At 58.2% G+C, this 17,992-nt stretch overlaps 1 protein-coding gene across 1 annotated transcript in view; it reads right to left on the bottom strand.

Moving 5' to 3' along the window:
• Positions 1 to 5,274: 5,274 nt before the first annotated feature.
• Positions 5,275 to 17,992, bottom strand: part of DCHS1 (dachsous cadherin-related 1) — an 87,724-nt gene continuing 75,006 nt past the window's right edge. The window contains exons 19-20 of the mRNA XM_067544905.1: positions 9,519 to 9,657; positions 5,275 to 9,159 (exon numbers count right to left, since the gene is read on the bottom strand). Coding sequence (XP_067401006.1) covers positions 6,545 to 9,159; positions 9,519 to 9,657 — 2,754 coding nt within the window. The 3' untranslated portion in view covers positions 5,275 to 6,544. The remainder of the gene's footprint in view (positions 9,160 to 9,518; positions 9,658 to 17,992) is intronic.

Raw genomic sequence — 17,992 nt, 5'->3', positions numbered from 1 at the left:
ATCTCCACTTCCTCACAACATGTATTTGTAGGATGTAGCGGGTGCTTTTTAACCATTCTTCGGCGTTAATAAACCTGGCCTGGTGCCTTAGTTACTGAAACGGCTCACTGGTCTTACTGGGTAATTCAATTGTGGCATGGTGTGCAGAGCTAGGCCAGCATACACAGTGGCAGAACGCACACGCAGACAACAACTGACAACAGGTCTCTTGCCTGGTTGGCAGCTGCAGTGGAGTGGGACCCTCTGCTCAGACTGGGCCTCTCATCCTAGAAAGGCATGAGTCCTAGACATGACGGACAGAGTAAAAAGTGCCTCACTTGGCTCCAAGCTGGCTATGGAGGGGGGGGGGGGAGGGGGGTAGATGGGTAACTAGGAGGAGGGTGAGAGCTGGGGATTCATGCTATACCAAGCCGTGAGCGGGACCCTGCAGGAAGATGGTGTAGTGATGTGGAAAGTTCGGTAATATTTTTCCTAGTCTGCTGTGTGCCCCAGTTTTCCTCTGGGCTTTACATTGCTGTGTGTGGCAGGTGAAGGGTGAGGCTAACCGAAGGCCTCAGTGTCTGAATGCCAGCTGCCGAATCGATTGTTTTGCAAAAGCTGCCGCAAATGCTCGCTGAGAGCAATGCGCCCTGAACGGGCCAGTACAGGCCCTCGCAGGACTTGGCTTGGCTGGATTCACTGCAGGGAGCCATGGAGAGAGACTGGGTTGGGTGCTTGAAGGCCAAGCCCTTGGAGTCATGCATGTCACAGGCTGGCCCAGTGGAGCTGTGTGGGTCCTTGGGCCCAGCCCTCTACAGGGTCACTCCCAGGGACGAGCACAGGCCAGACCCTGTTGATCTGTGTTAGATGGATCAGGCTGGGGCAGCAGCTCCTGGGTGTGGGAAGCCACAGCTCTCAGTGCAGGTCATCAGGAGGGAGCTGGCCATGGGAGGCGAGGTCAGGGCCCTGGGGAACCGGTGTGAGGAGGGAGGCAGCACTTGGCCCAGGATATGATTGAACCAACTGGACAAGTCAGGCCCAGGCCCATCCTCCAGCAGCCCGGTCACAAGGACAGGAGCCCCGCCCCATATCTTCTCTAGGCCCTGAGTGGGGGTGTGGCAAGGGCAGCTTGTTCAGCCCTTTTGTGGGTACTGCACCCTCTTCAGCTACAACTATCATGTGGCTGGGTGGGAGCACGGGGGGGGGGGGGCCCAGACCCACCCTCTGCCCCAGGCCCCAACCCAGGGACCCTGTGCAGAGTAGTCTCCAAACTGCCCAGTCCGTGACTTACTCCCTTCCCTGGGTCGCCTGTCCTTGGCCCCACTGCTTGCAGTCTGCTGCCTGGAACAGGGTGGGGAGGGGCTCTCCCTCAGGCCTGTGCCTTGGGTCCCGGTCCCGGTCCCTGGCCATAGCCAGCCAGCCTCTCTCGTCTCTGGTACCTTTGGGGTTGTAGTATATAGCCATGGTTGCTCCAAGTCCTGTAGCATCACTGCACTGCTCCAGCTGCCTGGGCAGGGAGGCTTTTAACTGCTGGGGCAAGCTCCTTGATTGGCCTCAGCTGGCCTAATTGGCCTAATTGCCCCAGAGTAGCTCCAGCTGGATCACCCAGGGAACAGGGATTTGTTAATTCTGGGGCTAATATAGATCCCCTCGACTACTCTCCTGTAGCCATCAGGTCTGGCCCTGTCACAGGGGACAGAGCTGATCTGGGCCAACCACCACCAGCATGGTGGTGCTGCTGCAGAACTCACCCTCCTGCCTGTCCCCAGCCCGGCCACAGGCAGGGGTGAAATCAGCCAGAGATGCCCCCGGCCCCCGCCTTTTGTGACTGTCTCAGTTCCCCTCACCCCGTGGGCTGCAGGAGTGACACCTCTGCAGTGGCCTTTGCCCTGTCCTCCATGAGCCTCCTGGGAAGGGTCTGCCTGCTCCATGCGTTCCCTTGTACCCTGCAGGGAAAGGGGCCCACGTGCCAGCCCACACTCCATCAAGCCAAGCAAGTGAGCCCAGGCTAGTGCTGGGGTTTACTCTAGACCTTGACCCTCTGGGCTTCATGTCCCTGCAGCTGCAGGGGGCTGAGGGCCTCATGTGGGGGCAGCCAGGGGCAGAGGGCCCCCGGTACAGGGCATAGCCACCAGGCTCAGTGTGGCGCCCGCTGCTGAGGGGCTGGACCAGGGCGAGGATCTGAGGGAGCTGCGGGCGGATGAGGGCTACGAGGAGGTTCGTGCAAAGACAAGCGGGGTGGCAGCTGCAGCCTACGCCTGTGCAGCCGACCCGCTTGACGGGTTCAGTAAAGGGAGTGAGGTGCTCCTGCAGGCCAGCGAATTAGCAAGAGACAGGATGGGACCAGCCCATTTGGAATTACATGTGCAGAAAAACCTGCTGGGCAATGCCACTCCCAGACTCCTCCCAGCTGAGGCCCTGTAGGGAGCTGGCAGGGCTGCTGGCACCCGGCTCCTCCACTCCCAGCCATGCTTAGTAGGGAGCAGAGCAGGGGCACTAGCCGGTGGAGGAGGAGCACCTGGCTACCCCAGCCACTCCCCGGAGCAGCCAATCAGTGTCACTCACAAGCCAGCACAGGGGCCTCTGGCTCTACATTGTCCCATTGCCCCCTGGGCTATTAATGCATCAAGTGCCACAGGTCTCGCTGGCTCTTGTGTGGCTACGTGTGGTCCCTTCCTCTCTGGGCCTGTGGCTCCTTTCCGCGGCGCTGTGGCTGGACGCCGGGCTCGCCCCACCGCGCCTGCCCGAGCAATGGCGAGTCACTGTACAAACGTGTGGTTTATTAAGGCATTTCTTTGAAAAGTTGGCACTTGGGTCCGGGCCTGGCCGGGGCGGCCCCGCTCTGATACATGCAGTTCAGCGAGGACACGATACAAAAGGATACAAACGAAGTAGAAAATAGAACCCCCCGTAGCACAACATGTAAAAATAAATAACTGGAGACAGCGCCTGGCGCAGACACGGGCACATCCCGAATGCTGTGATCAGCGACGCAGTACGTGTGTCTGTCCAGCACTCAGCGGTGCAGTACGTGGGTCTGTCCCCTGCCCCCGTGATCAGCGACGCAGTACGTGTGTCTGTCCAGCACTCAGCGGTGCAGGTACGTGTGTCTGTCCCCCCCATGCTGTGATCAGCAATGCAGTACGTGTGTCCATCCAGCACTCAGCGACGCAGTACGTGTGTCTGTCCCCTGCCCCCGTGATCAGCGACGCAGTACGTGTGTCTGTCCAGCACACAGCGGTGCAGGTACGTGTGTCTGTCCCCCCCATCCAGCACTCAGCGACGCAGTACGTGTGTCTGTCCAGCACACAGCGGTGCAGGTACGTGTGTCTGTCCCCCTCTGCTGTGATGAGTGACACATGTATGTGTGTCTGTCCCCTGCCCCTGTGATCAGCGATGCAGTACGTGTGGCCATCCCCCCATGCTGTGATCAGCGACGCATGTATGTGTCTGTCCCCATTCCCACCCCCCACACTGGGATAGTGTGAGGGGCCCCAGAAGTCAGTGGGCGATGCAACTCTTGGGCAGGATCCTCTCGTGGGCTGTTACATGGGAACAGGAAGCCTTTGGGCTGCATTGGGGACTGCAAGAGGACAAGACCCTCAGATCCCATGGCAGGGGAGGGTGACACAGAGATACCTCAGTGGGTTGGGCAGAGGAGCCGACTCCGGGCCACTGCTGCGGGCCTCAGATCACAGCCCAGCCCTACATAGGACAAGAATTGCTGGGGGGTGCCCAAGCTCCAGGGGACAGAGCCCCTGGGTCTGCTGCAGCCAGGAGCCTGGGGAGAATTTCACCTTAGCGAGAACATCACTGCCACCGCCCGGATTCCCACCCCCCGTCACTGCCACCGTCCGGATTCCCACCCCCACGTCACTGCCACTCCCCAAGGCCCCCATGTCACTGCCAGCCCCTCCCCTGGGGTCCTCCTGTATATTCCCCCGTCCCGGGAACGCCTCAGCCCGGCCCGTGATCCTGTCCCCCCCGTCCCTGTGCCCATTTGGTTCCTCTGCCTGGGTCAGCCCTTCTGATGTGGGAGCATTTCAGATCAGCTGGGAGGAGTCACTGGTACATGGTGGCAGCTTGACCAAGGCTGGCGGAGGCTGTGTTGAGGGCCAGGGTGAAGTGGGCTGGACTGGGATGATGAAGGGGCAGGGCAGGGCGGGGTGAGGGCTGGGCTACTGGAGGGCAGGGGTGGGACAGGGCGGGGGCTGGGCTGCTGGAGGGGCAGGGGTGGGTGGGACAGGGCGGGGGCTGGAGGGCTGGAGGGCAGGGGTGGGGTGGGACAGGGCGGGGGCTGGGCTGCTGGAGGGCAGGGCGGGGGCTGGGCTGCTGGAGGGCAGGGGACCTGGGGGCACAAAATTCCAAATCAACATAAAACTTGCAAAATCAACCCCCGTTTCTGCCCACGCAGCTGGGGCAGGGCTGGGGCCTTCTGGCCTTGGCTGTTATACAAGCCTCACCCCCCCCCCCCCCCCGCTGCCCTCCCCCAAAACCACACTCCCAAGCCCCTGCCCTCCCATTCCCAGCTGCTGCAGCCATGCCCCTCGCGTGCCCCCCTGGCACAGCGTGTGCTTGCTCTGTGTGCCCGGCCCTGTTACCGCTGGGGCTGGGCAGATGGACTGCTCAGGACAGACTGATGCAGCTGAGACCCCAAACACAGCTGAGGCGAGATTGGGGGGGCCTGCTACACCGCGCAGTGCTGCCGCACCCGGGGCTTGGCACCTGGCATGGTGCGGGTAGCAGAGGAGTTCCTGGCCCCGGGCCTGCTCTCTGGGCCACAGGGAGCCTGGGCCGAATTCAAAACAGGCTGTGCAGCCCCAGGCGCGGGCGGGGTGAGGCTGGCCTGGTGCCGGTGGCAGGGACGAGCTCGTGAGCGTGACGATCTGGCCCCACGCCTGGCTGCAAGGAGAGCACGGACACAGACACGGGCGGGGACCAGCCCCACGGGCGCACGGACTGTGCCATGCAGGGAGAAGAGCAGCCACACCGGGTGGGGCGGGGACCAGCTGTCCGCCCTTCACGGGAGCATTGGGCTGCCACGATGCAGGCACTGGGTGCGGGGACCCAGCCCAGGGGCAGGAGGGAGGGGGCGTTGGGGCTGCACAGCCCCCCGGGTGGAGGAGATGGCGTTGGGGCTGCGCAGGGTGGGGGAGGGGGCGTTGGGGCTGCGCAGGGTGGGGGAGGGGGACTCGTTTAGACGCTGCCTTGCTGCCAGAAGCGAAAGTGCTGCGGCACACCCGACCGACCGAGGTGGCTGCGGAGAGCCCCAGCTGTCCTCAGTGCTGTCCCCACCTGCCCTGTCCCTCCAGGGGCCTCAGGACTGGCTCAGTCATGGAGGGGCCCAAGCGCGTCTGTGTCCCTGGGGATGAAGCGACCTCGTGTGGCCCCCGGCTCCGAATCACTGCACTGCCATGGCATCGGCACGTGCCCAGTGTCAGTGCATGCCCGTGGCATGGGCGTGTTCTGTGGCAGCTCTTCGCGGCTCATCCCTCTCACAGCTGCTCACTCCACGCATCTTGCTCAGCAGCAAAAAACAGAATCCATGAGACGGGAGGCCCCTGGCCTGGGTGAGTCTGTGGAGAACAAGGTTGGTCCCCCCAGATCCAGAGGAGCCTGCAGGGAACAGGCTTTCTTCCCCGGGTCTGGCTGGGGCTGCAGGGAATGGGATATCCCCCTTTTCCCCCACGGCAAGCCTGCAGGGAATGGGATCTGCCCCCCACTGGGTCTGGAGGGGCATGTGGGGACAGGAGCCTCTGTCCTGTGTCTGGCCTGCCCTGCAGGGAACAGTATCCCATCCGTCCTAGTCACACTGGGCCTGCGGGAATGGGAGTCCCCTCTACTCCAGGGGCCGGTGGGGCTTGTGGGGAATGGGATTCCTCCCTGGGTCCAGGTGCGTTCTGCAGGGAATGGCCCCCCCTGAATCCTGGGGCTGGACAGGCCTGTGGGGAACAGGGTCTGCCCCCCAGCTGGGCCTAGAAAATGGATGTGAGGGGGAGTGGGCACAGCAGGCTCTGTGGCAGAGTGACGTATGTCTGGTGCTCTGCCCATGCTCCCCCCACCCCTGTGGAATGTGTCTTCCCCCGGACTCCCAGTCCAGTGCAGGGGTGTCTGGCCTTGCTTTCCTGGCCTCTGGCTCAGTCTGGGCCCTCCACTACGTCCCCGGCAGGTGCAGCTGCTGGCCTTCCGATTGGGCAGCTTGGCCCACAGGATGGGAGGGTTGAGGTCTCCAGGGACCACGGCCGGAGCAGGAGTTGCAAGGACACCCCTTAGGCCCCCCCACCGCATGGCAAACAGTACCAGGAGAGAGAGCAGGCCTGGCACCAGAACTGGCAGCCCTTCGGGCACCACCAGCAGCAGCCTAGCGGGGCACTGAAATTAGCACTGGAACTGGCAGCCCAGGTGGAGGGATGAGAACCAGAACCAGAACCAGAACCTGCTGGGGTATGAGAATCAAGCAGCCTGTGGGGGGAGCAGATCCAGCCCTTCTGCCCCAGCCCCTTGCAGCTCCTGGAGGCCGTAGAGAATAGCAGGAGGGGCTGAGAGAGTCCATGGGTGCTTGGGGCTAAATCCTGAGCTCAGCTTGGCCAGGGAGCTCCAGCGAGTGCTCGGCGCTGATGACAGAGGCCGAGGGCCCCTGGGAGACACCAAAGGGGGACACCACTGGGGAGCGGGCGGCCAGGGGGGACAGCGAGGGCGAGAAGCTGGGCGACATGGCCGAGGAGGACAGGGACCCCTCGTGGCTGATGGGGGAGCGGCGCAGGGAGGACAGGTGTGGGAAGGTCCTGCCCACTGCTGGCTTGGGCGGTACTGACTTGGCCCCAGGATGGGCCACCGAGGTGATGAGGGGCGGAGGATCAATGCGGGGCTTGGGCTCTGCCTTGGGCTTGGCGTGGAAGGGCTTGCGCAGAGAGCTCTCATCCTTGAGCCGGGCGATCTCGGTGAAGACGCTGGCCAGGGGCTGGAACTGGGGGCACCAGTTCAGCAGATAATCCCAGTTGTAGCTGCCGCGAAGCTCCTCATCGCTGGCCACGATGGCGGTGAGGGAGCCCTCCACAGACGGCTTGCCATCCTCGGGGAAGGGGTAGTCCTTGGGGTGGGAGGAGACGCTCAGGCCGCAGCCCACACCCAGGAAGGTGCCGCCGCCCCCGTCCTCGCGGAAGAGCTGGGGCGGCTGTCCAGGCAGCAGCAAGCTGGAGCCCTTCTTGCTCTTGAACCACTGGGCACTCTCCATGGTGGCGGGTTCACAAGAGATGTCAGAGAGCTGGTCAGCATCCTGCTGGATGCCAGAGTCAGGGCCGCGGGCTGAGATGTGCTCCTGCATGGAGGAGGTGATGCTGGCCACACGAGGGTATTCGTTAATCATCCGGATCTCATCGTCCTCAGCTGCCTCAGCTGAGCCACGCCCGCTGGAGTGGGAGGGGTCCAGGGAGCCGCCCCGGGTGTAGGGTCCGGCCGACTCGCTGCCATAGCCGGGGAGGGCCTGGTGGTAGATGCGGTCACTGCTGGGCAGCACAGGTTCCTCATGGCCTAGCTTCTGCAAGGAGCCACTCTGCATGCGGGTGAGCTGCGAGTCCCGTTCTGGCTCTTTGCGTCCCTGCTGGTGCCGGGAACGGATCAGCACCAGCACGATGGCCACGGCGGCCAGCACCACCACCACGCCCAGTGAGGCCGCCACCGCTACCACCAGCAGCAAGTTGAGGTCAGGTGTCAGCCCAAAGGAGGTGTGGGTGACGTCAATGGTGACCTGAGCAGCGGCCGAGCGGGAGGAAGGCAGGGGGCTGCGGGCCTGCACCTCCAGGCTCATCTCCCGCGGCTCTCGCTTGGCCCGGCCTCCTGGCTGCGGCTGGCTGTCCATGCGCAGATAGATGATGCCAGTGGTCTGGTTGACGCCAAAGTACGGCGAAGGCTTAGCCAAAGAGTAGAGCACCACGCCGTCCACACCCTCATCCTCGTCGGTGGCCAGCACCCGGCCGATGCTCTGGCCCTTGTGGGCACCCTCGGGCACTTCAAAGCTGAAGTCCGGGCTCAGGAAGACAGGATTGTACTCATCCTCGCCTGTCACCAGCACCCGCACGGTGACGGTGGCCGAGGCGTTGCCGGTGTCCATGGCCTGCACCAGCAGCTGGAAGGCCTTGGCGCGCTCGTAGTCAAAGGTGAGGCGGGAGCGCAGTTCACCAGAGGTGCTGTTGATGATGAAGACATCCCTGCCCTCAGCTGCACCTAGCTCCCCCGCTGCCTGCTCCAGCACAGCATAGCGCAGCTCCCCGAAGATGCCAGTGTCGGCATCTATGGCCCGCAGCGTGGTGACCAGGGTGCCAGGCGGCAGGTTCTCCCGCACGCTGGCGCTCAGCGTCGCCACCGGGAAGTACGGCTTGTTGTCGTTGATGTCCTTCACTTCAATGGTGATGGGCACCAGGGCAAAGTGCCCACCGGGGCCGTCAGACGCCTGCACCACCAGGGTGTGCAGGGCCTGGGTCTCTCGGTCCAGGGGCTGTGTCAGGCGCAGGGCGCCGGTGGCCTCATGCAGCTGGAAGAGCCCACGCTGGTCGCCGGAGCTGATGCTGTAATGCACCTGGCCATAGGGGCCAGAGTCGGCATCATGGGCTGCCACCCGCAGCAGCTCGGTGCCCGGGGAGGTGCTCTCGCTCACGGCTGTGTGATACTCAGCCCGGACAAAGACCGGCAGGTTGTCGTTGACATCCAGCACGGTGACAAGCACGGGCACAGTGCTGCTGCGCTGCAGCACCCCCCGATCAGAGGCTGCCACTGTCAAGTTGTAGACTGGGATGGCTTCGAAGTCCAGCACCTCCACCAGTACCAGGGCTCCCTGGGTGCGCAGGTGCCCCCCAGACCAGCCCACATGGCTCTCCAGCTGGAAGGCATTTCCGCTGTTGCCGCTGACAATGGTATAGTCGAAGCCAGCGTTCTCCCGGGACAAGTCAGCGTCACCCGCCTCTAGTGTCAGGACAGTGGTGCCCGGGCGCAGGTCCTCAGGGACACAAGCATTGTAGTGTGCCTGCCGGAAGGTTGGGCTGTGGTCATTCACATCCAGCACCTGGATCTGCACTGTGGTCCAGGCCGAAAGGCTGGGAGAGCCGTCATCACGCACCTCCACCACCAGGTCCAGTGTGGGCTGACTCGCATTGAACTCCACGCGGCGGGAGGTGAACAGTGTTCCTGTGTGGGGACAGAGCCAGTCAGAGCAGTGCTCGCCGGGGCTGGGGGGAGAACGCACCTCTGGGCTGGGGTGCGGAGGGCAGCGAGGCACCAGTGGGTGGGGATGGGGGTGGGGGAAGGAGTGGCCAGAAGCCATCCCACCCGTCGGGTGAGGAGAGTCAGGGGACTTATTAACACACCCCTCCCAGTGGGGATGGGGACACAGCTGGAGGTAACACCTGGGGCTGTCAGACAGTTCCAGGCTATGTGGCCCTTGGTGAGGGGCTCTGTCCCCAGGCACCGGTTAACAGCTCCCCGCTGCTGGCACAGGATGGAGATGCTTCTCCCAGAGCCAGGCACACAAGCCCCTTCCCACCTACCGTTGCTGGGGTGGATGGAGACATCGGGGCTGGGCACAGCCAGGTGGTAGGTGAGCTCCCCGTTGCGGCCAGAGTCCCTGTCTGTGGCACTGACGGTGAGAATGGTGCTGCCTGCTGGGGTGTGCTCCAGCAACGTCACCTGAAAGGGAAGAAAGGCCCAGACCCATCAGCCACCTGGGACCTGCCTGGGCTCTCCCCGAGCTCTGGCAAAGGACCCCCTTTGGCGGGGGAGTCGGACAGAGGCAGGCACTCTGCACCGGACAGCCCCAGTTGTCTGAACCTGGGGCGGGGAGACGGGTACGACGGCTGGATCTGGGTAAGTGCAGGGACATAGCTTAGTGAGCTGAAGGGTCCAGCAGATCATCCTGGAGGAGCAGGCCAGAGCATGTCACCCCATCGCTGCTGGACTGAGACCACTAACTTGGGCTGACTAAAGCAGCATCCAGAGAGGCCTGCACCTGGAGCTGAAGCCATCAAGAGGGTCGGATTAACATATAAGCAAACTAGGCAGCATGGCTAGGGTCCAAATGTGCAGGCAGGGCCTGCGGCCCAACAGAGCCGTACGGCACACTCCCGGCCAGCTGCTGCTGAGGGCACGGCTCACCACGAGGATTGTCCGTCCTGCCGCCCAGTTTGAGTGAGTGGCATGGCAACACTGCCTAGTCAGCAGGGCACTGAGCAGCAGGATGAGCAGCGGTCCCGGTGGACCCATAGCGTGGCCAGCCCAGCCGTGGCGAGTGTACTGTATGGCTGCGTGGTGTCCCTCAGGAGAAGGTAGGGGCCCAGAAGGGTACATTGCCTATGGCCCACTGATGGGTTAATTCATCCTTGGCCAGCCAGGGACAGAGAATAAAATGGTTCCTAACCTTCTGTAACTGTTGTTCTTTGAGATGTGTTGCTCATGTCCGTTCCAATTAGGTGTGTGCATGCCTCGTGCACGGTTGCCGGAAGGTTCTTCCCCCAGTGGTACCCAGAGGGTCGGCTCTGGACTCCCTGGAGTCACGCCTTCATGGCGCCCTATAAAGGGCTCAACCACCCCTCCAGCTACTCAGTTCCTTCTTGCTGGAAGACTCCGGCAGAGGGTAGGTGGGCAGCTCTTGGGATGAACATGAGCAACATGTTTCGAAGAACAAGAATCACAGAAGGTGAGTAAGTCTTTTCTTCGAGTGCTTGCGCATGTCGATTCCAACAGGTGACTCGCAAGCAGTCACCTGGATGGCGGGTTGGAACTCAATGGGATACTGATTACAGGACTGCCCTACCAACTCCGCCTCCTCTCTGGCATGGTGAGTAATGGCGTAGTGCAATGCAAAGGTGTGGATGGAAGGCCACGTTGCAGCCCTACCAATGTCCTGAATAGGGACTTTAGCTAGAAAGCTGTTGAGATTGCCTGGGCCTTTGTGGAGTGCGCTGTCAGTGCTGGGGCAGGCACCTTCGCCAAGTCGTAACAGGCCTTGATGCAAGACGTGATCCATGACAAGATCCTTTGGGAGGAGACAAGGAGACAGGGACATTCTATCTGCCACCACTACAAAAAGCTGAGATGTCTTCCTGAATGGCTTTGTTCTTTCAGTATAGAAAGCTAACATCCTCCTACCGTCCAGGGAGTGAAGACTGTTCCCTGGTATTCGCATGGTGTTTGGGGTAAAAAACTGGGAGAAAAATGTCCTGGTTTGAATGGAACGGCAAAACCACCCACGGGAGGAAGGCTGGATGTGATCGCTGACGAACCTTGTCTTTGAAAAAGACTGTATAAGGGGGCTCCGATGTCAGGGCTTTGAACTCCGAAACCCTTCTGGATGGCTGATGTAATGGCCCCTAGGAAGGCTACCTTCCACGACAGATAAGGGAGGGAGCATGTCACCAATGGCTCAAACGGTGGTTTCATTAGTGCTGACAGAACCAAATTAAGGTCCCATCAAGGAACCGGCTGGCGAGTTTGAGGGAACAGCCTGTCGAGGCCCTTGAGGAAGCGACTTACTGTATGGTTTGCGAAGATCGAGTGGCCAGCCACCCATGGGTAAAAAGCTGAGATTGCAGCTACGTGGACCTTAATAAATGATACCGAAAGACCTTGATGTTTAAGATGTAACAGGTAGTCCAGGATGAGAGGTATAGGTGACATCTCCGGAGAAATGCCCTTCTCCTCTGACCAGACAGAGAATCTCTTCCATTTTGCTAGATACGTAGCTCTGCTTTCTGCTTCCCCGGAGGGTCTTCCTAACCTGATCTTGAGCATCCCATCTCTTGTGGGCTCAGCCACGGAGCTTCCACGCTGTCAGGTGTGGCGATTGCAGGTTTGGATGATGAAGGCAGCAGTGATCCTGAGTAATGAGGTCTGGTACCAACAGGAGATTGATAGGGGCCTCCACTGATAGCTCGAGAAGCGTGATGTATCAATGTTGACGCGGCCATGCTGGGGCTACCAAGATCATTGACGACTTCTCCTTCATGACCTTTAGAAGGGCCTTGTGCACTAGAGGTATTGAGAGAAAGGCATAGAACAGGTGCCCCGTTCATGGGATGAGAAATGCATCTGTGAGCAGCCCCGAACTTTGGTTCTGGAAGGAGCAGAACCATGTGCACTTTCTGTTGGATTTCATTGCAAACCCCACCTTCGGAAGACGATGTTCATTACGTCTGGATGGAGAGACCACTTGTGGGCAGGTATCACCCTGCTGAGGTAGTCTGCGAGCACATTCTCTGACCCAGGCAGGTAAGAGGCTTCTATATGTATTGTGTGGTCTATGCAAAAGTGCCATAGGTCGAGGGCTTCCCAACACAGGAGAGAGGAGAGCACCACCCTGTCTGTTTATATAGAACATCACTGTCGTGTTGTCTGTCCTATAGCGATGTATTTGCCCTTGAAGGCTTGAGAAGCTACGTGCACCACTCTTAGCTTCCTCACGTTGACGTGGGAAGTCGTCTTCCTGCGACCATCGTCCCTGGGTCCTGAGGTGATCTGGATGGGCCCCCCAGCCTATGTCCGAAGTGTCCATCACTAGGGTCAGGATGGGAGACGGCCTTGAAAATGGGACTCCCGTGCATACCTGACGCTGGTCTATCCACCAATGGAGGGTTTCCAACACTGATGTTGGGATTATAACCACCTTGTCCATGCAATCCCGGTATGGTCGGTAGACTGAGGACAGCCATGTAGAGGTCTGAGGCACAGTCTGGCGTGCTGAATCACATAAGTACAGGCTGCTAGGTGGCCCAAGAGCCTCAGGCAGCTCCGTACAGTGACCATGGGGTGACGTTTCCACTCCTCTATAATGGAAACTATGGACCGGAATTGCGACTCTGGAAGAAAAGCTCTGGCCTGGTTCGCGTCTATAACTGCCCCTATGAATTCTATCCTTTGTATGCAGGTCAGGACTGACTTTGTGCATTGATCAGAAGGCCTAGTCTGGCAAACGTTAGTTTTATGAACTTTAGGTCCTATTCCACCGGTTGTCTGGAGTGACCCCTGATCGACGAAGTAAGGGTACACCTGTATCTTCCTTTTTCTGAGACACGCAGCTACCACTGCCATATACTTCGTGAATACTTTGAGAGCCGCAGAGAGGCCAAACGGCAGTACTGTAAACTGGTAGTGGGAGTGATTGACCATGAATCTGAGGAACCTCCTGTGTCCCGGGATGATCGACACATGGAAATATGCATCCTTCAGGTTGAGGACGGCATACCAATCTCCTGGATCCAGAGAGGGGATGATCGACGTCAGGGAGACCATGCAGAACTTCAACTTCTTCAAGTATCTATTGAGGATTCTGAGGTCTAGGATCAATCTGAGATTGCCCTTGGCTTTCAGGATTAGGAAGTATCGGGAATAGAAACCCTTTCTCCTTTAGCTCTGGAGGAACCTCCTCCACTGCTTCCACTTCTAGGAGCTGCTGTATTTCTTGAACCAGAAGTTGCTTGTGAGAGGAGTCTCTGAAGAGGGAAGGGGAGGGTGGGAAACATGAGCGGGGGAGGGAGCTGAAGTGGATGGAATTTCCCAGTTCTACTCTGTATAGTACCCAGCTATCTGACATAATCTGGGCCCACGAATGGTAGAAGTGGGATAAGTGGCTTAAAAATAAAAGGGATGGAGGATCCAGAGTTTGGATTGGTACACCGTCCCTGGGCACTACCTCAAAAGCTAGGTTTTGGCCTGAGAGTTGTTTCGCTGGGCCTCCACCAGGGCTGGAGGAAGCCTGATAAGGCCTTTTTCATAGAATCTTAGATTAGGGTTGGAAGGGACCTCAGGAGGTCATCTAGTCCAACCCCCTGCTCAAAGCAGGGCCAATCCCAACTCAATCATCCCAGCCAGGGCTTTGTCAAGACGGGCCTTAAAAACTTCTAAGGATGGAGGTTCCACCACCTACCTCGGTAACCCATTCCAGTGCTTCACCATCCTCCTAGGGAAAAAGCTTTTCCTAATGTCCAACCTAGACCTTCCCCACTGCAACTTGAGACCATTGTTCCTAGTTCTGTCATCTACTACCACTGAGAACAGCCTAGCTCCATCCTCCCTGGAGCCCCCTTTCAGGTAATTAAAGGCTGCTATCAAATCCCCCCTCATTCTTCTCTTCTGCAGACTAAACAATCTAGTTCCCTCAGCCTCTCCTCACAAGTCCTGTGCTCCAGCCCACTAATAATTTTCATTGCCCTCCGCTGGACTCTTTCCAATTTGTCCACATCTTTTCTTTAGTGGGGGGCCCAAAAGTGGACACAGTACTCCAAATGAGGCCTCACCAGTGCCAAATAGAGGGGAATAATCACTTCCCGCGATCTGCTGGCAATGCTCCTACTAATGCAACTCAATATGCTGTTAGCCTTCTTGGCAACCAGGACACACAGTTGACTCATATCCAGCTTCTTCTCCACTGTAACCCCTATCTGTGGCTGTGCATGGGATTCTTCCATCCTAAGTGCAGGACTCTGCACTTGTCCTTGTTGAACCTCATCAGATTTCTTTTGGCCCAATCCTCCAGTTTGTCTAGGTCACTCTGTATCCTATCCCTACCTTCCAGGGTATCTACCACTCCCCCCCCAACTTAGTGTCACCTGCAAACTTGCTGAGGGTGCAATCCATCCCATCCTCCAGATCATTAATGAAGATGTTGAACAAAACTGGCCACAGCACTGACCCCCGGGGCACTCTGCTTGTTACCGGCTGCCAACTAGACATTGAGTCGTTGATCACTACCCATTGAGCCTGATGATCTAGCCAACTTTCTATCCATCCATTCATCCAACCCATACTTCTTTAACTTGCTGATAAGAATACTGTGGGAGACCGTATCAAAAGTTTTGCTAAAGTCAAGGTATATCATGTCCACCGCTTTCCCTGTTGGGCTCTACTGTTGGTGCCGGGGAGGTGCCAGCGACTGCCTCATCCAGAGAAGAGGATGACGATGCCCTTATCGGAACGATATCCTGTCCCTCAGTGCCCAGGGGATCTCGTGATGCCAGGCACTCTGGTTCCGCGATGGTGCTGGCAGTCTCAGGCTCAACACTGGTGCCAGTACCGAAGACGATGTCGTGTTTGGGCTTGAGGTCATGCTTGGTGCTGGTGTCAACGTCTCCGACCTGGCCTGGTGGTACTGGCTCACCAACGCCATAGATAGGGACCATCCCAAGTGAGTCCCTGGGCTTGATGAAAAGCCCATGGAGTCCAAAATGGCCACTGAGTTGGGGCCTGCCATTGCAGGAACCATGGCATGGGGGAGGGGTACCCCAACTCCTGGCTCCAGTACCATCTCTGCCCATGTGCCGGCTCCTGTACAAGACGTAGGATTCTGCCTCCGAGTCGGAACCCGAGCGCTCGCTCCTAGGGGACCATGGCGGTATGATGCCCTCAGTGCCAAGTCATCATCACCAGGATTCCCATTGACAGTACTCCCTGCTTTGCTGGTACTGGGGCTTCCGCCTCTGGAGGTCTGTTGTGGGACTGCAGAGACTGTAGCACTGTGCTCTCAATGAGCTTCCTGGCCGCTTCAAATGTCTCTGGGGTGGAAGGCAGTTGCAAGTGCTCCTCCTGCTCCTTGTGTGGGGGGGTCATCGACGCTGGACCCCACACACCCCTCTCGGGGCTGGAGTCAACGGTGCCGCAGCCATGGGAGTGGAGCCTGAGTGGCCTGGCTTGGTTCGCACTCCACAACAATCTTACGTGCCGAAGTTCTGAGTGTAGGCGAGAGACCCCTGTCTGTCCTCTTCTGCTTCTTTCTGGGGACCGGGAAATGAGAGCAGTGCCATGTGCCCGTAGAGATCTTCGGTGCTGCAGACCCCTTACAGGGCCAAGGGTCTCGGGAACCAGAGTCCTTCCTCGGCACTGAGTCCTGAATTGAAGCCAGCGCACCTCTTGTTGAGGTGGACGTGCTGGGTCCCAGCTACAGTGGGCTCGGTGATGGACAAAGAGCCACCTCCATGAGGAGGAACTTTAACCTCTGGCTCCTGTCCTTTGTTCGGGGATGAAAGTCTGCAGATTTTGCAGCAGTCCTCCAGGTGTGCCTCACCCAGACACTCAAGACACATAGTATGTGGATCGCTCTTTGGCATGGGGTTTTTACACACCTTGCATGATTTGAATCCAGGGGACCGAGGCATGCCCCGGCTCCTGAAGAGAAAAGACTGATCCTTTAAAGGGATCTGCCTACCACAACTAGCTTATCTAAACTAATCACTTAATGGCTAACAATTAACACTAATCTAACTATTTACAGGCAAAAAAACAAAGAGGATAACATGGGGAGAGAAAAACTCTTGCAGAGCAGGAGGCTAGGGATTCAGTGACAGGTGGTAAGAAGGAACTGAGTGGGTGGAGGCTTGGCTGAGCCCTTTATAGGGGGCCATAAGGGTGGCTCCAGGAGGCTCCAGAGCTGACTGTACATGTACCACTGGGGGAAAAGCCTTCCGACAACTGTGCATGAGGTGCACACACATCTAATTGGAATGGACACGAGCAAGCACTCGAAGAAGAATCACCACTTCCCCTGGCAGTTGGTTCCGATGGTTAATCACTCTCACTTATGCACCTTATTAACCATTTGAATTTGTCTGGCTTCAGCATGCAGCCATTGGCTCCTGTTATGCCCTTCTCCGGTAGGTTAACGAGCCCGAGTAGCTGGAATGTTTTCCCCTTTAAGGTATTTATCAATTTTAAGGCCAAAAAGGACCATTGTGATAGTCTAGTCTGACCTCCTGTATAACACAGACCATAAAAGTTCCCTGAATTAATTCCTGCTTCCAGTTGAATAGCTGTTTGAACTAGGGTCTATCTTTGATTGAATCTTGATTTTAAAATGTTCAGCGATGGAGAAGCCATTCCAACCGTGGTAACTTGTGCCACTGGTTAATTACCTTCACTGTTAAGAATTTGCATCTTATTTCTATTCTGAATGTGTGTAACTTCAACTTCCAGCCATTGGCTCGTTATCTCTTTGTCTACGTGACTGAAGAGTCCTCGATTACCAAATTTCTCCATGTTACCTTCATATTACTGTCTTTGTGTAGGCCCTTGTAGCCTGTGGTAAGCCCTGTAACCTTCTCTTTGATACGCGAAATAGATGGAGCGCTTTGACTCTCTCACACAGAATGGGAGGCATTGTCAATAGACAGGATGACTGGAATATTATGCAGTAAGAACTGGATGACTTAGAGGACTGGAGTGAAATGTAATAGTATAATGTGCAAGGTTAGCACTTAGAGGCTAATAGCAAGAATGACTGTTGTAAACTGGGGGCTCGTCAGTTGGAAATGACAGAGGAGGAGGAAGACCTCGGTGTATTAGTTGATCACAGGGTAACTATGAACCACCAATGTGATGGGGCTGTGAAAAAGGCAAATGCAGTGGTGTACTGTGGGTCTCCGGTGCCCGGGGACCAACGCTTGCATTTGTGCCCCACGCCTCCTGTCTGGAGCTGGCAGCCTGGCACTGAGCTGGCCCTCTGGGGAAACCGTCCCCCCGCTGGGGGGGGGGGAACCCAAGCTCCCCTCCCCCCCCAGTGGAGAACCCCATTGGTCTGACTCTGGCTGTGCTGCAGGCGGCTGGAGTTTGCATGAAGAAGGCTGTGAGTGCCTCCTATAGAACTCTGAAGGGCCTGGCCGGCGCCCCCCCTCCCCCAGGCCGGTGCCCGGGGTCCATGGCTCTGCCCCCCCTCAGTCCGCCACTGGGCAAATGCAGTCCTAGGATGGCTCAGATGAGGTATTTCCAGCAGAGATAGAGAAGTATTCAAGCTATGGTACAAGGCACTGGTAAGATCTCATCTGGAATCCTGGGTGCAAGTCTGGTCACCCATGTTCAAACTGGAAGCCGTGCAGAGACGAGCTCCTAGGATGAGCAGGAGAATGTTGGGCCTTATGAGAGGAGACTGGAAGAGCTCGGCGGAACGAAGGCTGAGCAGGGCTGTGACTGCTATCTCTAAACACATTCCAGGGTTACACATGGGGGAGAAGAGCTGTGGGGACCAAAGACCCATGCTGACACA

The sequence above is a fragment of the Emydura macquarii genome, unplaced genomic scaffold (assembly GCF_026122565.2).
Source record: "Emydura macquarii macquarii isolate MOO-44397 ecotype Brisbane River unplaced genomic scaffold, CSIRO-AGI_Emac_v2 contig_1032, whole genome shotgun sequence".
Taxonomy (NCBI): Eukaryota; Metazoa; Chordata; order Testudines; family Chelidae; genus Emydura; species Emydura macquarii.
Note: the sequence above shows the minus strand (reverse complement) of the source record. Positions and strands in the feature narration are given on the sequence as shown.